General features: G+C 45.1%; 1 protein-coding gene across 1 annotated transcript; it reads left to right on the top strand.

Moving 5' to 3' along the window:
* The first annotated feature begins 5,184 nt into the window (after nucleotides 1-5,184).
* LOC105471447 (aldo-keto reductase family 1 member B10-like) lies at nucleotides 5,185-20,128 on the top strand. Its single transcript, XM_071094482.1, has 10 exons — nucleotides 5,185-5,637; nucleotides 8,243-8,410; nucleotides 9,525-9,641; nucleotides 10,629-10,706; nucleotides 15,743-15,865; nucleotides 16,144-16,250; nucleotides 16,681-16,762; nucleotides 17,292-17,375; nucleotides 18,024-18,106; nucleotides 19,805-20,128. The coding sequence occupies exons 1-10, from the start codon at nucleotides 5,572-5,574 to the stop codon at nucleotides 19,845-19,847; spliced, it is 951 nt and encodes a 316-aa protein (XP_070950583.1). The 5' UTR covers nucleotides 5,185-5,571; the 3' UTR covers nucleotides 19,848-20,128.
* The last annotated feature ends 3,045 nt before the right edge of the window (nucleotides 20,129-23,173 follow it).

The following is a 23,173-nucleotide window of genomic DNA, read 5'->3' as shown; positions in this document are numbered from 1 at the left end:
CTTCTGGGGTTGATTAAGAATAGCTAAAATTTGGCTAGGCGTAGTGGCTCACACCTGTAATCCCAGCTCTTTGGGAGAGCAAGGCAGGCAGATCGCAAGGTCAGCAGATTGAGACCATCCTGGCCAACATGGTGATACCCCGTCTCTAATAAAAATACAATAATTAGCTGAGTGTGGAGGTGTGCACCCGTAGTCCTAGCTACTTGGGAGGCTGAGGCAGGAGAATCCCTTGAACCCAGGAGGCAGAGGTTGTAGTGAGCCGAGATTGTGCAACTGCACTCCAGCCTGGATGACAGAGAGAGACTCTGCCTTTAAAAAAAAAAAAAAAATTAGCCAAAATTCCCTGTAACCAATTCCCTCAAGAGGAGGAATCTATTTCCTTACTCCTTGGCCCTTTTCTGGCCTTGAGACTTGCTTTGATCAATAGAAGGTGACAGAAGTGACACTGTTCACATTCCGAGAGTAGGCCTCCGACAATGCTGCTACCTATGACCAAGTCCAAGTTAGCCTCATGGAAAACGAAAAACATGTGAAGAGGGGTCCCTGCCTTCCTGACAACCCGGTCCACCCCACTGAAGCCCACAGAGGTGAGGAAACCCAGCTGACACCACGTGGTTCTGAACTGCCTTATCAGTTGCTTCCTGTCTAAACTGCCAGCCCACAAAATCACCAGCAAATAAATGGTTGCTGTTATAACCAGTTGGTTTGTTACAGAAAAACAGCTAATCGATATACCTTCTTAATCTCAATTATCTAAAAAAGATCTCCCTCCTCACCGATTCATAGTTAAGTGGTTCTCGAAGGAATATTATCATGAATAATACACATTTCTTTTTTCTGTGCATCACGTAAAAATGGTCAGAATCAAAATGGAGTCACTAATGTTAAAAAACAACAACAAATACAGCTCAGAAGGCCATGAAAGGAGGGTTCTAATGGTTGTACAACTGAAAACCAAAATTACCATGAAAGACTGCAAAAACCACAAACTTGAACAAAGGCCATTGCAACTGAGTAAAAAACATACTCTGCAAGGACCTCTGAACAACTGTCTGTCTAATCTCAGACTAACACTTTCATGATTGATCTTTGTAGCCAAGGCTAATTATTTCAAAGCAATTCGATAATCCTCATTTTTTCCCTGAAAAATCTTTGTCTTCTTTATTCCCCAAATATACACATAGTTTCCTCTGGCATGCATATTCCCATTGCAGTGCTCTTCTCCCAGAGAAATATTTTTCTTTTAGGGACCCTCTCTCTGTTATTTAGCTTGACAGTCACTAAGGATTTACTATTTCAACAATACTAGCCCTGCATGTCATCCAGTATACACTGGGAAAATAAGGTGCCCCATGTGCAGATCCAGGAGACTTTGTGGCCACCAGATGATGAGGCATGCGTGTATTTATGTATCTGTTTTTGAGACGGAATCTCTCTCTGTTGCCCAGCCTGGAGTGCATGGCACGATCTTGGCTTACTGCAATCTCTCTCTTCCAGATTCAAGTGATTCTCAGGCCTCCCAAGCAGCTGGGACTACAGCTATGTGCCACCATGCCTGGCTAATTTTTGGATTTTTAGCAGAGACAGGGTTTCACCATGTTGGTCAGGCTGGTCTCCAACTCCTGAGCTCAAGTGATCCACCCTCCTCGGCCTCCCAAAGTGCTGGAATTACAGGCATGAGCCACCATGCCCAGCCCATACATGTATTATTAATGTCGAAGTAGATAAGTTAACAAACATCAATGAAATTTAAGATATTTCACTCATAGGTGCAAAATATCATGCCAATTGCCCTCTAAGAGCTGTCATAAGCCACAGCCCAGAGATTCAAGTCCATTTCAATTTTCAAGCAAACCCACTTCATAAACAAGAACGCGAAAAAACAGAAAAACCCACTACCCCACAAGCTGAAGCTGATGCTGTGACGTGGCCCTGGCCTGTCATGGTGTGTCACAGCATGGCACAGGCCTTTATCATGTTCCCTAGATTGCTGACTACCAACTAGTTACAGCTAACTCTAATCAGCTCAGGATTTGACCATCTCTGCATTGAACCTGGAATTGCTACTTTTAAAATGGAAACGCTGCTTCTCACCTCTCCTCTCTACACTCCATTTCACAGAGGAAACCATCACAGGGAAAGAAAGTCCTTGTTTTTTCTTCCCTTGCTTTGATTAATCTCTTTCTTTCTTTCTCTCCTTCTTTCTTTTTCAGACAGGGTCTCACACCGTTGCCCAGGCTGGAGTGCAGTGGCATGATCTCGGCTCACTGCAACCTCCACCTCCCAGTTTCAAGCGATTCTCCTGTCTCAGCGTCCCAAGTAGCTGAGATTACAGACATGACCACTGTGTCTGGAGTTGATTCCTTCCGGTAGGTTCGTGATCTGGCAAACTTCAAGAATGGAGCCGCACATCTTCGCAGTGAGTGTTACAGCTCTTAAAGATGGCACAGACCGAAAGAGTCAGCAGCAGCAAGATTTATTTTGAAGAGCAAAAGAACAAAGTTTCCACAGCATATAAGGGTACCCAAGTGGGTTGCCTCTGCAGGTTGGGACGGCCAGCTTTAATTCCCTTATTTTTCCCTGACCACTTCCTGCTGATTGGTCCATTTTAAGGAATACTGTTGGTCCATTTTACGGAGGACTGATTGGTCCATTTTACAAACCTCTTGCTAGCCACAGAGCACTGATTGGTGCATTTTACCATCCTAGCTACAGAGTGCTGATTGGTGCATTTTACAATCCTCTTGTAAGACAGAAAAGATCTCCAAGTCCCCACCCGACCCAGAAGTCCAGCTGGCTTCACCTCTCACCACCATGACTAGCTAATTTTTGTATTTTATTAGAGATGGGGTTTCATCATGTGGCCAGACTTCTTTCTTACTTTTTCTTCTTTCTTTCTCTCTCTCTTTCTTTCTTTCCTTTTCTTTCTTTTTTTTTTTCTTTCTTTCTTTCTTTCTTTCTTTCTTTCTTTCTTTCTTTCTTTCTTTCTTTCTTTCTTTCTCTTTCTCTTTCTTTCTTTCTCTCATTCTCTCCTTCTTTCTCTTCTTTCTTTTCTTTCTTTCTCCTTCCTGCCTGCCTGCCTGCCATTCTGCCTTCCTGCCCTCCTGCCTTCCTCCCTTCCCTTCCTTTACTCCCCTTCTTTTTCTTTCTCTTTTCTCTCTTCTTTACTCTTGCCTCATTCCTTCCCTCCCTCCCCCTACTCTTCTTTGCTTCCTTTCTCTCTCCCTCACTACTTTCCAACTTAGGGCTGTTTTGAATTTCTTGACTCATCATGAACAAACAAAAATGCCAATGATACTCTTACGTAAGAGAACTTTACACAAGGTTGCCATGTGTAATAATTCATTCACACAATCATCAATCTCACAAAAGCCTGGAAGGGATTTCCTGTTTGGATAGGGCAGGGAAGCTACTGTGGCCAGGCTCCAGCTCTTCCCACAGCACGTAGCACCAGCGTTCTTAAGCAGGATGTGGCCAGGCACAGAAGCTCATGCCTGTAATCCCAGCACTTCGGAAGGCCGAAGTGGGCGGATCACCTGAGGTCAGGAGTTTGAGACCAGTCTGTCTCTACTAAAAACACAAAAGTTAGACTGGTGTGATGGTGGGCGCCTGTAATCCTAGCTACTCGGGAGGAGAGTTGCTTGAACCCGGGAGATGGAGGTAACAGTGAGCCGAGATTGTACCAATGCACTCCAGCCTGGGAGTAAGAGCAAGACTCCGTCTCAAAAACAAACAAACAAAAAGCAGTGACTGGTGAAGCCAGCTGGACTTCCTGAGTCGAGTGGGGACTTGGAGAACATTTCTCCCTAGCTAGCAGATAGTAAATGCACCAATCAGCACTCTGTAAAAACGCACGAATCTTTCATCCCATCTCATCCCATCTTTCAGGCACTCTCTTGAATGGTTCCTAGTAGATACAAAACGGTTTTTTCTCCAATGGGAAAATAGAACACAGAGAGCCATTCAGTTTGCTCCCAACACCCCTTTCCGGACACTCACTGGATTTACCCTGGCAAGTCCTGTAGAAATATGGGAAAATGAAAACAATAAACTCACACACCTTTTTAATATACGCACCCTGTTGTGACTACCCAGCAAGGCATATTCTTCTTCTGTGTAACGTCAACCTATATCTGCCTCCCCACTAAGTGGACAGGCACCTGCACCTTAGTCTTCCTAAGTCCCAACATTAACATTGCCCCAGGAAATCAGACCCTATCAGTGCCCTTCAAAACTCAAGTCCATCAGCTCAGAGCCATACAACTACTACCCCTACTTATAGGGTTAGGAACGGCTACTGCTACAGGAACTGGAATAGCCAGTTTATCTACTTCATTATCCTACTACCACACACTCTCAAAGGATTTCTCAGAATGTTTGCAAGAAACAACGAAATCTATCCTTACTCTACAATCCCAGACTATTTGGCAGCAGTGACTCTCCAAAACCGCTGAGACCTTGATCTCCTCACTGCTGAGAAAGGAGGGCTCTGCACCTTTTTAGGGGGAGAGTATTATTTTTACACTAACCAGTCAGGGATAGTACGAGATGCCACCCGACGTTTACAGGAAAAGGCTTCTGAAATCAGACAATGCCTTTCTAACTCTTATGCCAACCTCTGGAGTCGGGCAACATGGCTTCTCCCCTTTCTAGGCCCGTGACAGCCATCTTGCTATTACTCACCTTTGGGCCCTGTATTTTTAACCTCCTTGTAAATTTGTTTCCTCTAGGATTGAGACCATCAAGCTACAGATGGTCTTACAAATGGAACCCCAAGTGTGCTCGACTAACAACTTGTACCGAGGACCCTTGGACTGACCTGCTGGCCCTTTGACTGGCCTAAAGAGTTCCCCTCTGAAGGACACTACAACTGCAGGGCCTCTTGTTCACCCGTATCCAGCAAGAAGTGTCTAGAGTGGACATCGCCCAATTCCCAACAGCAGTTAGGATGTCCTGTTTAGAGGGAGGATTGAGAGGTGAAGTCAGCTGGACTTCCTGGGGCAATTGGGGACTTGGAGAACTTTTCTGTCTAGTTAAAGGATTGTAAATGCATAAATCAGCACTCTGGAAAAATGTACAAATCAGAGCTGTGTCTACCTAAAGGATTGTAAATGCACCAAACACCACTCTGTATAATGTACCAATCAGTGCTCTGCAAAATGGACCGATCTGCAACGCATGGGCGGGGATAAATAATGGAATAAACAACCTGCTCGGGTTCCCTTCCAGCTGTGGAAGCTTTGTTCATTCCCTCTTCCTAATAAATCTTGCTGCTGCTGACTGTTTGGGTCTGCACCACCTTTAACAGCTGTAACACTCGCCACGAAGCTCTGTGGCTTCATTCTTGAAGTCAGCGACACCACGAACCCACCAGAAGGGAGAAACTCCAGACACATCTGAAGGAACAAACTCCGTACACACCATCTTTAAGAGCTGTAACAATCACTGCGGAGGTCTGTGGCTTCATTCTTGAAGTCAGCGAGACCAAGAACCCACCAGAAGCAACCAACTCTGGACACAGCAGGACGTCAGACTTCTACCTGCTCACTCAGAATCATTTCTGCACCAACCATGGCCACCTTTGTGGAGCTCAGTACCAAAGCCAAGATGCCCATTGTGGGCCTGGGCACGTGGCAGGTAAATATGCAAATCTTTGCACAGCCTTCTTCCCTGGAGGGGCGTTTGGGTGTTTTCTATGTCTGCATTCAGCCAGGAAAGCCTGGAGGTCGGGCAGGGGTTTGGAGAGGTGAGATTCAGTCCTGGAGCCAGGACTCCGGTTGTTTTCTTTTCTCAGAGCTGATTCAGGCTGCAAAGCTCCAAGGCTGGCTTTCCCAGCAGTGCTGAGAGCTTCTCTAGCAAGTATCAAAGTTCAAGCAGCTGTTGGACTTAAAATTTTTTTCCAGGACAGTTTCTCTCTGTCTCTCTAGGACACTTAACTGGGCTCAACGTTTCCCCAGAGTCTTGGCTGTGGGTTTGTTGTGGGCTGGGTGGTTGCCGAGAGGATGCAGAGCCCCAAGTCCTTGGCACCCCTTTGCAGATCACGTTGTGGGACTTGGGCTAGCAGAATCCATATGACCTGGGAGCTTGTTAGAAATGCAGAACTGGCCGGGTGTCGCGGCTCATGCCTGTAATCCCAGCACTTTGGGAGATCCAGACGGCAGAATTGCTTAAGCCCAGGAGTTGGAGACCAGCCTGGGCAACATAGCAAGACTCCATTTCTACAAAGAATCAATAAATTAACTGGGCATGGTGGCATGCAGCTGTAGTCCCAGCCACTTGGGAGGCTGAGGTGGAGACTTTTGAGTCTGAGAGGTCAAGGCTGCAGTGAGCAGTGATGGTGCCACTGACTCCAGTCTGGGCAACAGAGTGAGATCCTGTGTAAAAGAAAGAAAGAGAAAAAGTGCAGAGTCTCGGGCTCCACCCCAGACTCTCTAATGGGTATCGCCACTTTAACAAGATCCCCAGGTGGTTCCTGTACACACTGAAATCTACAACGTGCTGGGGCTGCCGAGAGCCTGGCCTGGGAGTCATGAGCTCCACCTGGCTGTGTTAATGTCAGCTGGCAAAACATGGTAAGGCACATCCAGGACTCAGTGAGACACGTTCCTGAGCCTCTCTTAGGCTAAGTTTGAAGTTGTTCCATCACCACCTCACTCTGCCTTCTTTGCCATTTTCATCCATGATGGCACTACCCTAACTAGCAACCAGAAGCAGTCTTTGGAATTCCTCTTCTCTCCTATCCCTCATGGTTAATGCCTATTCTGAGTCTTCTGCCTCTGGCTCTTTCCTTCTGTGCCCCCTGGTTACTCCCCTCTCCTGTGCTGAACTGGAGGGCAGGACACTCTGTTACCGCACTGGGTCATTCTCAGGATACATTCTTCGTCTATCTGGGCAAAGAGATCACTTCCAGTTTGATTCATGCACACAGCGTCTCTTGTTGAATAGCAATATTTGACCAAAATCAGAGCTTCAATCCTATATAAACAGACCAAATAATCACTTCCAGAACTCCAGGGTTCTGCTCACCCTGGGTAAGTTTACCAGACAGTTTCAGAATTTTGGAATTGAATGTAAGAATTATGAAGGGAGCCATCTTCGACATGTGGGGATGATAGATAAAGGATTATGAACTTAGCGGCGGAAGTGAAGGATGGTGTAGCATAGCGGTTGGGGGTACAGGGGTGTTTCTGGATGCCTGGTGGCAGCCGTTTCTTGTCCAGGTGGTAGGGCAGCTGTGCATCTATGTTTTATGTACTTTTCAATGCTTCTTATATCCCAACAGAAGACGTTTAAAAGACTATTTTGTGAGAGATCAAGTTTTAAGTGCTTTTTGCCCCCATCATTGGCATGGCTAGTTTAGAACAAAATGTGATAATTCTATTTCCTTTCTTTTCTTTCATTCCTTTCTTTCTCTCCCTCTCTCTTGTTCTCCCTCCGTCCCTCTTTCTTCTTATAGGAATGGAAAACAAACTCTATTCCTATAAGGTTTTCTATTTCTCCTTTTTTTTCTGAAAGGATCCTTGTATAATGAACGGCCTCTACAGAGCCTTACTGTGTGTCAGGTGATGTGCTTAACTTAACATTCATTGCAGCATGTCATCACCACAAAGGCCTCATGAGGCTGGTACTATTTTTTTTTTTCCATTTTGCAGACAAGGTTGAGAGAGATTGAATCACCTGCTTAGGCCCACACACCCAGTAACTGTTGGAATCTGAATTGATGCTGTAATGACCATTTTCCAGATCCTTATCACCATTTGGGGATATTGTCTGAAAATTCCTCTGGGTTATTTAGAGTCAAGCTTTCATCTGGGTCTTCAGAAAGTTGCAGTGGAGCCATCTGCACTCCCCGACACACCTGAAGACATTTCAGGACTAACCTGGATGAAAGGGGAACTGACTTTAACTAGGACAGGACATAAGGAGATAATCATAAAATTAACTCACTTTCCTTCTCTTCTTTTGAAAACTTTTCTAAAGTTTGCCAGATATTCCCTGGCCCAGGAGACCCCAGTGAGGCCTTGGTTTGGAGAAACTGGGCCATGTGGGGCAGCCTGTTGAAGGTGATCTGGGGATAAGAGAATATGTTGGTTGCTGAATGTGGTGTAATTCCAGCTACTTGGAAGTTGGGTGGATTGTTTGAACGTGGGAGTGTGAGGCCAGCCTGGGCAACATGGCAAGGCCCCATCGCTTAAAAATAAAAAATAACACGTGTGTGATGGGCTTTTCTTTTGCCTTTCAGTCACCTCTCGGCAAAGTGAAAGAAGCTGTGAAGGTGGCCATTGATGCAGGGTATCGCCACATTGACTGTGCCTATGTCTATCAGAATGAACATGAGGTGGGGCAAGCCATCCAAGAGAAGATCCAAGAGCAGGCTGTGAAGCGGGAGGACCTGTTCATCGTCAGCAAGGTGCACATGGCGCATTGGGTGGGAGGCCTTCACTTGAAGGCAGGCAGAAGTATCTGGGTCGGGTCGGCAGCGAGAACTCTGTCAGCCTTTTCTACATGTAGCCCTTTTCATCCCTGCCTTGATAACATCCGTGGATACAATTCTATCCATACTCCAAGCCACTATTGATATTTGAACATGTTGTTGCTGCGCCACCTGCCTGCGGGTTGGTTTTCCCACAGTGGGCTTGTCTCCATGGAGCCCTGCACTGCCCTGGGCCTCCCTGTTCCCCATCAGAGGGATTCACCATCTGCCCAGAGGCAGTCAGAGGCCAAGGGTGCAGGCAGGGCTTGATGTGTGGCCTCCCTGTCAGCACTGTGGTCTCCCTGTCAGCACTGTGGTCTCAGCGGCTGTGACCTTGAGGTTCTCAGCCAGGGGGCATTTTGGAAAACAATAGGAGCATTTTTCTATTGTCACATATGGTTTTCTTTATTCAGTCTAGTAAAAGGTGAGGTACACAACGTTATAAAAAAAGAAGAGAATGTTGGGTGTGAGGGGGTTGAGAATCACTGGATTTACATTATACACAACTTGCAGGAAAAATCACTGTTTCTAGGTACTTGGATATTGCATACATCTGGTGGGACAAATAGACCCCACTGTGTAGCAGCCAAGTGTGGATAAAGCCCTTATAAAGTTATCATTTGGGGCCTGACAGGCTTGATAAGGGACCTATCAGATAGGACAGATAAAGGACCATATTTTCCCGAAGGCCTAGGAATGCTTGACATTTAAAAGCTACACACAAGTCCTGCTCTCAGAGAGCCCACAGCTGAGGAAGAGACTGAGACAGGTAAACACATTTCAAATCTGTGGCCACCTTTACTTAAATGATCTGAGAGACATATAGAGTAGTAGGAGAGTTGAAAAAGTAAATTGCTTTTAACACTTAAGACATGTCATTGACGTGCTGAGCCCTGGTGGTCTTCCACACTGTGTCGTGGATCTTAATCAGCTTTGTTATAAATGGCCTGTGCCACGTTAGATCAAGGTGCAAATGTAAGAGCAGAGACAATGAGTATAATGTGGCCCTTCCTTTTCCCTGTATTAATAGCTCATTGCTACCCTCTTGCAGTTGTGGCCCACTTTCTTTGAGGGACCCCTTGTGAGGAAAGCCTTTGAGAAGACCCTCAAGGACCTGAAGCTGAGCTATCTGGACGTCTATCTTATTCACTGGCCACAGGGATTCAAGGTTTGAGCAACTCCCTTTCTCAGCCTCTAGTTTCTGAGCAGGTGTCAGAAAATACTAGCTGCACTAGGACTGGGGGGTGGTATGGACTGGAGCAGGAGACCTTGCAGTTCATAATTGGGAGTGTCAGGTGGTCAGGAAGAGACCTTGGAGCAGAAAGACGCTGGCGTGGAAGGGAGGCTGAGGCCATGTGTGCTGCTGAGGTGGCCACATGCCTGCGTTTTCTTGTAGTTACGTCTGAGAGAAGCCATGATTTCTGGCAGCACAGACAAGTTGCAACTGCCATATCACCTTTGTCTTATTTCCATGCCCTGGGACTGCCCTCCCAAGAAATCCCTTCGGTTACTCTGGCTTAACTATAATCCAGGGCTTAATGATTTTATTAAGCAAAGCACACCCCAGGAGTGGCATCTTGGAGAAAAGCCCAAGTGCGGTGATGCTGGAAGGAAGCCAGTTGTCATCGTGGCTCCCATTGCCTGGGGCTCTGCTCTAGCTGCTCCTGAGGGGTGGGAGAGAGAAATTTCCAGCTCTCTCCCCTCCTGACCAGCGGGAGTGCTGATGGCCTGCCATCCCTTATTCCATGTCTCTTCTAGAGGCTGCAAGGATAGAAGCTGGCCAATATTTTCCCCAGAAAACCACACCCTGGAGATCTAATCCTTATCCAGTGATGTTGTTGTGAAAGTTTGCCCTTGGGTGTACACAGGATCTAGGTGTATGAGGTGAATGTCCATGGTGATAAAGGTGGCTTCTGGAATGTACTAACAGCAAATCTTAAAGTCAATCCAGTGATTTCTAAAATATAAGAATTAATATGCTACAGTAGATATAGAGATTTTATTTAAACTCACATTCTTGTAGTATGTACTGCAGAGTCTGAAAAATTGGTATGCCCATGTGGTATTTAGCAAGAGTCAGGACTCCGAAACCTTGTTTAACAGAACCAAGTGTCGTGATGCAGATTCCAGTAAACTTTTCATTCTGTATTTACAGTCTGGGGATGACTTTTACCCCAAAGATGATAAAGGTAATGTCATCGGTGGAAAAGCAACGTTCTTGGATGCCTGGGAGGTAGGTTCCAGCTTCCTCTATGTGTGCTGGGAGAGAGATTCTCAGTTATCCATGAGACTTCCCGTTGATATGAAAGAGGCCATGTGCCTGATGCTTTCTAATTTCATCATTGTGATTCTCTAGCTCTTCTAATATCTTCCTCATCACCTTTGGCTTTTGGGTGCATCTGATACTATTTAGATTTCAAGTCTAGAACTGAGTCTTCAAATAAGACTGGAAATACGATGTACCCCACTTTGAGGAATACACATGCTGTTCTCAAACCAGGGGAGCCATTTGGAACAGCGGGTTTGGGCCTGGTTTGCTCATAGCAGCTGAGTAACCTAGGGTCAGTTTTGTAACTCTTGTAGGGCTCAGTTTTCTCTCTTTTTTTTTTTCTTTAAAGTCTTATAATACAAAGTAGTAATGTATATCTTCAAGGGTGTGATAAAGATTAAGATGGTTTACATGCCAGGAACATTAGTCATAAAGCCTATTTAAATCATTTAACCCTATGAGACAGGGTTAACATCCCCATTTATAAATAATGTCAATAATGATATTTGAAGCCTAGATTGTTTGGTGACTTGCCCAGGTCATGTCACAATGTGTGTGGTAGAGCTGGGATTGGAACCAGACTCATCTGAATCACAAGTCCAACCACCAAAGCCGTCGGCATGGTGCTTGGCAGGCAGTGAACACACATCCAGAAATCAGGGAACCTTGTAATTCCAGCAGTTTGGGAAGCCGAGGAGGGCGAATCACGAGGTCAGAAGTTCGAGACCAGTGTTGCAGCAGAGTGAAACCCTGTCTCTATGAAAAATTCAAAAAATTAGCCAGGTGTGGTGGTGTGTGCCTGGAATCTCAGCTACTTGGATGGCTGAAGCAAGAGAATTGTGTGAACCTGGGAGGCGGAGGTTGCATTGAGCTGAGATTACACCATTGCACTCCAACCCGGGTGTCAGTGCAAGATACCTGCTTCTCAGATCAAATCATGACCTGTTTCACATCCTTCATATTCAAAATGAATTAAGGGATGAAAGTTTTCTCTGGTCATTTTTTATTATACCATTATGTTCTTTTGCAAATGCTAGTAGAGAACGAAGTGGAGGAATAAGTTATAAATAAATAGTGGCATATGACTCCAAGAGTTAACCATGTTATCTTGGTAGCTGTCTGTCTAAGGATGTATGCAGTTGTGAGCTTCTATTGTGTTTTACAAGGAAAACATATTAAGCCTCACCTTTCTGAAATGCTTAGAATTGACATGATTCAATTAAATGTAGCTTTTTCTGTGTATTGTTTGTTCAAAGGCGTTAATCCACAAGCACAGCATTGTTTCTTTGAGACAGAGTCTTACTCTGTCACCCAGGCTAGAGTGCAGTAGCATGATCTTGACTCACTGCAACCTCCCTTTACCGAATAAAAGGCATTCTCCTGCCTCAGCCTCCCGAGTAGCTGGGACTACATGTGCGTGCCACCACACCCAGCTATTTTTTGTATTTTTAGTAGAGATGAGGTTTCACCATGTTGGCCAGGCTGGTCTCGAACTCCTGACCCCAAAGGATCCACCTGTCTTGGCCTCCCAAAGTTCTGGGATTACAGGCATGAGCCACCGTACCCAGTCATTTGTAATGCATTTGATCAGTTTTTCTGTCTTAGCTCCTATGATGATATTAAGTATGGCAAGTATGTCAATGTAGCCTGCGTCTCACAGTGCTATGTTTCCTGAATGAATACAAGGATGACTACTAAATACAACATTTGAAAGGCATGAAAAGATATTAGTGATCAAGGTCAGAGGCTCTGATTTGAAACAAGCAGGCTTGAATATGAAAGCACTGGATGTTTATGTAGACCCACCACCAGTTGAGTAGAAACCTCATTGACCACCCTGAAGCAGAGGAGAGGAAAAAGTATAAAGAAGTCAAGTTCCAATACAGGCAAGCTAACCTGACCTATGATGCACAAAAGCTTTTAAATTATCTAATTGCTCAATCGGAAGTTTTCAGGAAACTTATGATTTCATAGCTTTTAAACTCTACTGCCCAACTGAATAACTTCATCTACGTTAGTGGTTCTCAATGTTGGCTATGCATTAGAATCACCTGAAGAGTTTAAAAATCCTAAAGTCTAGGCTACAACTTGAAGGGGTGGCCTGCCCCTCCACGCCTGTGGGTGTATCTCATCAGGTGGGACGAGAGACTGAGAAAAGAAATAAGACACAGAGACAAAGTATAGAGAAACAACAGTGGGCCCAGGAGACCGGCACTCAGCATACCAAGGACCTGCACCGGCACCGCTCTCTGATTTCCCTCAGTTTTTATTGATTATTATTTCCGTTATCTCAGCAAGAAGAACACGGTAGGAGAGCTACCGCATGATAATAGGGAGAAGGTCATCAGGAAAACATGTGAGCAAAAGAATCTGTGTCATAATTAAGTTCAAAGGGAGGTACTATGCCTGGATGTGCATGTAGGTTAGATTTATGTTTCTCTCCACCCAAACATCTCAGTGGAGTAAAGAATAATAGCAGCATTGCTGCCAACATGTCTCACCTCCCGCCATCGGGCAGTTTTTCTCCTGTCTCAGAATTGAACAGATATACAATCGGGTTTTATACTGAGATATTCAGTTCCCAGGGGCAGGCAGGAGACAGTGGCCTTCCTCTATCTCAACTGCAAGAGGCTTTCCTCTTTTACTAATCCACCTCAGCACAGACCCTTTACGGGTGACGGACTGGGGGACGGTCAGGTCTTTCTCATCCCACGAGGCCATATTTCAGACTATCACATGGGGAGAAACGTTGGACAATACCCGGCTTTCCAAGGCAGAGGTCCCTGTGGCTTTTCACAGTGCATTGCGTCTCTGGTTTATTGAGACTAGAGAATGGCGATGATTTTTACCAAGCATGCTGCTTGTAAACATTTTGTTAACAAGGCACTTCCTGCACAGCCCTAGATCCCTTAAACCTTGATTCCATACAACACATGTTTCTGTGAGCACAAGGTTGGGGCAAAGTGACTGGGGCAAAGTTACACATTAACAACATCTCAGCAAAACAATTTTTCAAGGTATAGGTCAAAATGGGATTTCTTATGTCTTCCCTTTCTACACAGACACAGGAACAGTCTGATGTTTCTTTCTTTTCCCTACACAACTCACACAAAATCAGTAAGAAACTCTGGGGGAAGAAAGCCAGGAATAGGTAAATTTTATTTATTTATTTATTTATTTATTTATTTAATTTATTTATTTTTTTTGAGATGGAGTCTCGCTCTGTCGCCCAGGCTGGAGTGCAGTGGCCGGATCTCAGCTCACTGCAAGCTCCGCCTCCCGGGTTCCCGCCATTCTCCTGCCTCAGCCTCTCCAGTAGCTGGGATTATAGGCGCCCACCACCTCGCCCGGCTAGTTTTCTGTATTTTTTAGTAGAGACGGGGTTTCGCCATGTTAGCCAAGATGGTCTCGATCTCCTGACCTCATGATCCGCCCGTCTCAGCCTCCCAAAGTGCTGGAATTACAGGCTTGAGCCACCGCACCCGGCCAATTTTTTTTTTTTTTTTTTTTAATTTAGAGAGTCTTGCTCTGTTGCCCAGGTTAGAGTACAATGGCATGATCATAGCACAGAGCAGCCTTGGAATCCTGGGCTCAAGCAATCCTCCCAACTATCTGTGATCATAGGCACTTGTCACCATATCCAGCTAATTTTTAAAAATTGTTTTTTTGGTAGAGACAGAGTCTTGCTATGTTGCCTGGGATGGTCTCAAACACCTGGCCTTAAGGAATCCTCCTGTCTTAGTCTCCCAAAGTGCTGAGATTATAGTCATGAGCCACTGCATCCACCAGTATTTTTTAAAGCTCCCTGGTGATTCCAAATTGCAGCCAAAGTTGAGAAGGGCTGGATAAAATGTTCCCTGAACATGTCATGCTCATCCCTGCCTCTGGGCTTTGCTCCTGCCTTCCTGTCTCATATGCTCATATTTTTCCCCTTTTCTCTCTCTCTCTCTTTTTTTTTTTCCTTTTTGAGGACCAGTTTAAACTCTACCTGGAGGTCTGCCCTGACGGCTGCAGGCTGTGTGAATCTCTTCCTTCTCTGCCCTTTCTGACTCTGTCTATGCCGCGGTCATATTATCTGAGGCAGCCTCAGGGTCATGGTTGATGGCTCCATAGAAGGGAACCCTGGCACTTTAATTGGACTATAAGAATCCCAGAAGAAGGAAGCACATTGTATACTTTTACATCCTGACAACTTCTGGGCAGGATCTAGAACACATAATAGATGGCTAATAAATACATGTTGCATTGGAGGCTGCTGCTAACATATGTGATATCTTTGGGCAAGTTTGGAAAATGCCCAATATAGGCTAAAAATTATACAAAGATTCCCTTCCTTGGGGGTCCCTGTAGTTTCTGTACCGGGAAGCATGGCTGGATATGCAGACGGTGGGTCAGGTTTTAGCCCCACACAACTCCTTGGCCGAGTGACCCTCCCAGGGCGTAATCTGAATGCATGACCTTCCTGCAAACTAAAGCGAGTTTGGTGTGGGAGACAGTGACTCAGGACCCACAGTGAGGCTTCTCCACATGCTGCAGCCTCTTCCTGACTAACACAGCTTGCCCAGGTTTGGGTGTACAATGCACACACACAACAGTAGCTCCCTGCTATCATTTGGATTCATTAAAAATAAAATCATCTCATAAACTTGCAAATGTTGATTTTTATTTATTTTTTGTTTTTTGTATTACAAAACTTTCATATTTCCCCTGTGTAGAGAAGTATAATTTTGTATGTGTTTCTTTACGTGTAAGCTACGAGTGGCAAGAAAATAAAATCTTTACCTGTTACTCCTAGTTTTTCTTGGGCTGGGGAGGGGCAGTAGGGCTGGAACCAATCACTGATGGGAACCCAGGCCCTGGACTGAAACTTCCTGTGAATGCCTCGGCTAACCCTGTTGTGGTGGATTCTTTAGCAATTTCTGCCCCAGGGAGGACTAAGGGAAGCCAGGGTCCCTGTAGTCCCTCTGGGGCTGCCCAAAAGGTCTTCCTTTCTATGACAGGCCATGGAGGAGCTGGTGGATGAGGGGCTGGTGAAAGCCCTTGGCATCTCCAATTTCAACCACTTCCAGATTGAGAAGCTCTTGAACAAACCTGGATTGAAATATAAACCAGTGACTAACCAGGTAAATTCTCTTTAGTATAAGGTAAGGGTCTTGCCCTATTACTTCTTAAACATTGGGAGGAACGTTCAATGCTATGCCCTGAGTCTCACCTCAGGGGTCAGTGATCAGGACACTTGTGGGAGGTGTGAGGCTGAGCTCATGGATTTTTTAGCAAGAATCTCAGTGGGTAGGTGTTTGGCCTTTGCTTGGTGGTCTTTGGGTGTCTGTGTAGAACTCCCTATGAACAACTCAAAAAGCCAGCCAGCTTTCCCCATGATGAGGATTGTTTGCTGTTGTAGGTTGAGTGTCACCCGTACCTCACGCAGGAGAAACTGATCCAGTACTGCCACTCCAAGGGCATCACCGTTACGGCCTACAGCCCCCTGGGCTCTCCGGATAGACCTTGGTGAGGCTTCCAAGCAGTGGATCCTTCTCTTGATAATCTTAAAAACATTATTTTATGTTTGGTAAATATTGGTATGAGACCATAAGTCACTGGAAAGAAAAACGTGTGTAAGGTAATGTGTTTGCTACAACCAAATGGGATGACTGTGGGAACAAATGGGAATTAAACAACAACAAAACAACAACAACAACAAGGGCGACATGCTTGACCCTCTGGTAATATTTCCAGTTCAACCACCCAAGAGTGAACCAGTCTTTGCAACATGCTGAGACTTCAGAGCCCAGGGGAAGGACCCAAGCTTCCAGGTCCTCCTGCCTGTCTCCCAGATGGAGAGGCTCTGATGATCAGTCTTGAGACCCTCATTGAAGTGGTGTCCATCTATACATGGTAGCCATGGTGATTGTTCACATCAGCATCTTTCTGCCTCTAGGGCCAAGCCAGAGGACCCTTCCCTGCTGGAGGATCCCAAGATTAAGGATATTGCTGCAAAGCACAAAAAAACTGCAGCCCAGGTGCCATATTTTTATTTTTCTTGTTATCCAACAACTCCTTCTTCCAGTCTCATGTTTCATTTCTTGTGTTCTCCTCAACTAACTCCTTAAAGGGGAAGAACACAGGAGCTGAAGCCATCTATAGTGTTTCCTTTGAAGTCTGTTGGAACCTCCCCGAAACACAAGAGCCATCACTGAAACAAAGATAGCCTCTGCCTCACAGCTTCCTCTTAAGCCCTACAGCCAAGTCGCAAAGCGTGGCTTTGGAGTCTAGGGATATGGGTACAGATGCCAACTCTACCTCTGATCAGCCTTATGACCCAAACTGCTTTCTTTATTCCTAAAAAATAAAGATCACAGGGTTGTCCCTAAGGTGAAGGGAGAGATGAGGCGAGGGGCTGGCACAAGTCTAATAGCTGCGAAGGGCTCACTCAGTATCAGCGATTGTACCTGAAGCCACAGTGAGCTGCAGAGATGTTTTATTCTTCCTTTCCATAAAAGGAGGGGTCCGTGTAGCTGAGTGGAAACATGATGTCCCCTTTCTGCACAGGTTCTCATCCGTTTCCATATCCAGAGGAATGTGATTGTGATCCCCAAGTCTGTGACACCGACACGCATTGTTGAGAACATTCAGGTAAGTTCCCGGCTGGTTGGCCCTGGTATTCCTCAGTGGAGTGGGGGACAGGCAGACCCTCTCACCAGGATTCTCACCTCATCCCTGCACTGTCTTTGGCTCCCTCCCTTCCCACCACCCTATCATTTTCCAGCCCAGGGATCTAGGCTCTGTAGAGCTGAGATTAATGACTCATGGGCTAAAGACATGCTGGGGCAGTCCTGGTGAAGCCCTGTCAGGTCTGAGCACAGCTGTGCCTCACAGCACCGAGAAGACCCTTAGTTGCCCCTGAGCAGCTAGGCCCTGGGCCGCACACAACAGCAGACGGTCCTGGCCTCCCTGCTCACCTCCCAGCAGCAGAGGAGGTATGAACTATCCTTGGTGAAATGTCCTCTTGAAGGGCACATCATGGAGCACAGGGCCTGTGCACACCTGGGGCTTAGTGCCTGTGAGCCTCGTCTCCCTCTCCCTGGAACACTGAGCACTACAAATACTGTGGTTTTTGTGTAGGACTTAATTTAGAGAAAGATTTGTATCCTGTGGACATAATGGGAAAAAACTCATGTGGCCAGTTTGTGCTGTTAGAACTCCCTGCTAGAATGGCTGACAGTCTCCAGTCACAGCAGTAACGGCCTTACTGATGATGTCCTGGAACTCCTATCTTTCCAGGTCTTTGACTTTAAATTGAGTGATGAGGAGATGGCAACCATCCTCAGCTTCAACAGAAACTGGAGGGCCTATATCGTGTGGCCGTAAGTGGCATGGAGTTAACTAGGAGCATTTCTAAACTGGTAGAGGGTTAGTTGGAAGGATTGGAAGGCTGCTGGGACTACTTGTGTCTTCAAATACAATTTTGGGGCAGTTCTGAAAGTTAAAATTGGGGTACCTGGGAATCACTGTGATGGACACATCTCTAATTGCTGCTCATTGTCTGAACTTCTGGATGTAGAGCTAGAATTGTAACAGAAGGTGTGTTGTCAATAGGCAGGAGGCGAGCATTCATTTATTCATGCATCCAATAAATATCTAGTGGTCCTCTATGTGCCAGGCATTTTCTAGATGCTTGGGTTATCATACTATACAAAGCTACTGTCTCCACGTGCTTAGGGAGGGAGGGAAGAAGACAGAACAGAAATAAATCAACTCAAAATACATGTGTCAGACAATAACAAATGCTAGACAGAAAAATAAAGTAGGGCAAAGTGGATAGGAAGTGGTGGGTGATAGTGGGACAGATCCTTTATACAGGGTGGGTCAAGGGAGGCTTTGCTGTGAGGAATATGCCATATGCATATTTGGGGGAAGAGCATTCTTGGCATTGATAACAGCAGGTGCCAAGGCCCTGAGGTGGGATTGTGTTTAGAGCATTCAAGCAAGAAGGCCAGGGAGGCCGGATTAAATAATCTCCAAATGCCTCTTACAGGAGGTGGTGGTAACTTTACTTTAAATCTCAGATATGTGGTTGAAAGAAAGTTTTAACTCTGGCTAGGTGGGAATCCTAAATCATCTCTTTACAATCAATACTTTCTGATTAATGTATCTAATGAAATATATCAAAGAGAGTTGTCTGGCATTTATTACTGCGAGGTCTGCAATTAAATGACAATTTGAATTTCTTCTAATGTTTCTATAGCCAAAATGATTTTTCAGCTTTTAAAAATGGTTTCAGTATCTCAAGCGTAGCTTTCATGCCATGATATTCCATATCTATCCTGCCCACCCTTAGTATCACAGCAGCCTTTCCTCATCTTATAATGGCTTACTTTTATCAGTGCTTAACAAAGTAGCAGCTGCTTAGTATAAAAAGGAAGGGTGAACATAAAATGGGACTCTCCCTCAAACTAAACCGCTTACCTTCCTATGAGCATTATTTCCAGTGAAGGCAATGGGTTGGTGGGCTCAGGAGTAAGTCCACCTGGCCTCAAATCCAACTCTCACACTAGTTTCTTAGCTGTGTGACATTGGGTAAATTTCCTACTTTTTCTAAGTTGGTTTCTTTACCTATAAAGTGGATGATAATACTCATCGCATCAAACATCCATTGAACCTTAGCTTAGAATGTGCCAGGGTCCTGAGCCCTTTGCCGGTGCTATTATCTCATTTAATACTCATAATAATCCCCAAGCTGTCAATTGTGCTGGTGTTTCCTACCTCATGATGTTGTGACAGTGGATTGGGACAAGACTTGTCAGTTGCCTCACCTGACACCAGGCTTACCATGAGTTGTCATTCCGAGTTGTTTCCTGTACCCTGGTCACTGTCTGTCCTCCTTCCTAGCAAAGCCCTTGTATCGGTTTGAGGGAAGGTCAAGGTGTGAGCACCCTTCTTGTGTTCTTGCAGGGAGGAGGCTGAGAGAGCACAGATACCATAGAGTCCACCAGAGAAGAATACCTTCTCAACCAGAGCTGTTGCTTTGATGGAACAGTTTCTCCGTTTTTTTGTTTCTGCAGATCCTCTCATTTGGAGGACTATCCCTTCGATGCAGAATATTGAGGTTGAATCTCCTGGTGACATTACACAGGGGATTCTCTTTCTTCGCTGAAGTGTGACTATCTCCATCAAGTCCTATTTTAGCCAAGCTTATCTGAGATCACAGTGAACTTTGTCCTGTTGTAGGTGAGAATCGAGGTGCTGTTCTAGACATTTATTTCTGTATGTTCAACTAGGATCAGAATATCACAGAACAGCATGGCTTGAATAAGCAAATGACAATTTTTTCCACTTACCTGATCTGATCAAATGTTTTTTAAGCACCAGAAACTCTGCCAACACTGAGTATGTAAAGATCAATAATAAAAAATAATTATTGTAACCAAGATGTATTGAGAGTGGACTGTGCTCACAGACAACTTGAAGTGTTTTCCTGTGGGTGAAGTCGTTGAATCCTCAAAATAATCCCTTTGGGGTAGGTACTCTTAACATCTTATTGTTCACATTTGCTGGAAGAGGAAATCAAACTATGCAGGAGGGAGGAGGAACTTGCTCAAGGCTACCCAGAGCTTTTGCCCTTGCTATTCTCATTGCCTGTGATGTTCTGCCCTCAGATATTAGAATAATTCTCTGACTTGTATTTTTAATTTCCTTGCCGACTTATCATCTTCTCAAAGAGGGCTTTCTCCTCACCCTATTTAAAATTAATCCATCTCCTCTGATATTTCCTCTTGCCCTTCTGTGTTTTCTTCTTCTCCTTTGCATTTATCAATACATTATGTATATTATATGTTTGCTGTTTGCTTGCTTACCCTGTTTCTACCCACTAGAATGTAAGTTCTATGGGAGAAGAGATTATCAACAATATCTGTTGAATAAATGGATAGATTGAATGGATGGAACAATGGATGGATGAATGGATGGATGGAGGGAGGGAGGCATGGATGGATAGATGGAAACATGGAAGGAAGGATGGAAGGAAGGAAGGAAGGATAGATGGAAGGATGATAGGAAGGAAAGATGGGTAGAAGGATACATGGATTGGGGATAGATGAATGATGGATGGATGGATGAAATGATTGATGGATAGAAGGGTGGTTGGAATGATGGATAGATGGACGGAGGGAGGCATGGATAAATGGATAGAAGCAGGGAAGGATAGATGGATGGATGATGGATGGATAGATGGATGGATGATGGAGGGAGGGAAGGATGGATGGATGGATGGGAAGTGTTTTTACTCCAATTTTGCTTTTTAACTCCAATTTCAGATTTTAAAAAAACTCAAGCTAGATTTCTTAATTGTTACAACCCATAATGCCTACTCACATAATCTGAAGTAATTTCATGAATTCTACAGCTAGTCATACATTGCAGAGACTGTACAACATCCTCAAACTGGAACTGAATAATTTTGGAGTCAGGGATGATATGTGGAGAATGTCAATCTTTAATTAATGATTGAAGTTATACATCTGTTCTCATTCAAGTCTAATAGTGAGAGGCAAAATAGGAATTGAGGCACCACTAATATTCTCTCCTTTCAATTCTGTGTGTTCTACTCTGTGCTAGAAAATGGTGCATTGCCCTTATTAGCAATTCCTTCCTATGTGTGAGTTGAACATGGCTTGCATATAGTCCCAGGATCTGCTTTCTACTAGGACACAGCATTCAGAAGACCTGAGAAGCAGTGGGCAGATAATGGCCATGGTACTATTATCCATTAACCAAGGGATGCTGACAGCTCAAGTGAAAAGCAGGGGTAAAGGCAGCCTATATATCGGACTCTTGGGGCATATTTAAAGGTTGTCCTGATTGGAAAAACTATACCCCAGTGCTTCAACCTTGGGATAATCCTGAAGACTAAAAACAGATAATGGCTCCTCTATATTTACTGATAAGCAAAATTCATAGCCTTGCTTTCTTCCTGTGAATAGCAATATTCTCATTATTCTAGTTTTTATTTCTCCATTAGTGTCTGTATTAGTTTTCCTAGCGAGAGACAGGACAAGTTGGATTTCCTAGGCCGACTAAGAATTCCTAAGCCTAGCTGGGGAAGGTGACCGCACCCACCTTTAAACACAGTGCTTGTAACTCAGCTCAAACCCCACCAATCAGGTAGTAAAGAGGGCTCACTAAAATACAAATTGGGCTAAAATCAGGAGGTAAAGAAGTAGTCAAATCATATATCTCCTGAGAGCACAGGGGGAGGAACAATGATTGGGATATAAACCCAGGCATTCAAGCAGGGAACGGCAACCCCCTTTGGGTCCCTTCCCATTGTATGGGAGCTCTGTTTTCACTCTATTAAATCTTGCACCTGCACACTCTTCTGGTCCGTGTTTGTTGTGGCTTGAGCTGAGCTTTCGGTCGCCACCCACCACTGCTGAACGATGCTGTCGCAGACTCAGCATTGACTTCCACCTCTCTGGATCCAGCAGGGTGTCTGCTGCATTTGTAATGCAGTGAGGCGCCTATTGCTGCTCCCGTTCAGGCTAGAGGCTCACCATTGTTCCTGTGCAGCTAAGTGCCTGGGTTCATCCTAATTGAGCTAAACACTAGTCACTGGTTTCCACAGTTCTCTTCCATGACCCACAGCTTCTAATAGAGCTATAACACTCACTGCATGGTCCAAGGTTCCATTCCTTGGAATCCATGAGGCCTAGAACCCCAGGTCAGAGAACAAAAGGCTTGCTGCCATCTTGGGAGTGGTTGCCACCATCTTGGGAGTGGCCTGTCACCATCTTGGGAGCTCTGAGAACAAAGACCCACCTGTAACATTTGGTGGCGTGTACAGGGATTCTCTAAAGCAGTAAGTAATATCAGACCACTTTTGCTTGCTATTCTGTCCTATCCTTCCTTAGAATTGGAGGAAAATAACTGGGATCTGTTGGCCAGTTATAAACGATTAGCATGGCCATTGGAATAAAGACTCAGGTGTGAGGCTTCCTGGGAAAAGGCTTTCTAACAACCCCCAACCCTTCTGATTTGGGAGCATTGGTCTGCCTGGAACCAGCTTCTGCTTTCACAGCTTTCCCGGGGAAGCTGAAGGTTGACTAGAGGGGAAGCTGAAGGTTGACTAGAGGCAGAAAGCTGTCATCCTGAACTCCTGGCATCAGCTGGTAGAGATCATGGCGCAGTCAGAAGTCTCCACTCAACAGTCACCCATGCGTGCACCCCTACCTCTCCTTCTGACCCATACCTCCTGGGTCCCAACCATGACTTTCTTGAAAGTGTAGCACCAAAATTCTTCTTACCTCTGAATCTACCTCCTCCAATCCCTGCCTCCTAGGTACTAATGCTTCAGACTCACTTGCTTTCCCAAGTATTAGAGCAAGTTTTATCTCCAAAGGGATCTAAGGAAGCTCTATGCTGTGTCCTTAGGCATC

The sequence above is a fragment of the Macaca nemestrina genome, chromosome 4 (assembly GCF_043159975.1).
Source record: "Macaca nemestrina isolate mMacNem1 chromosome 4, mMacNem.hap1, whole genome shotgun sequence".
Taxonomy (NCBI): Eukaryota; Metazoa; Chordata; class Mammalia; order Primates; family Cercopithecidae; genus Macaca; species Macaca nemestrina.
This window is presented reverse-complemented; position numbering and strand designations above follow the sequence as displayed.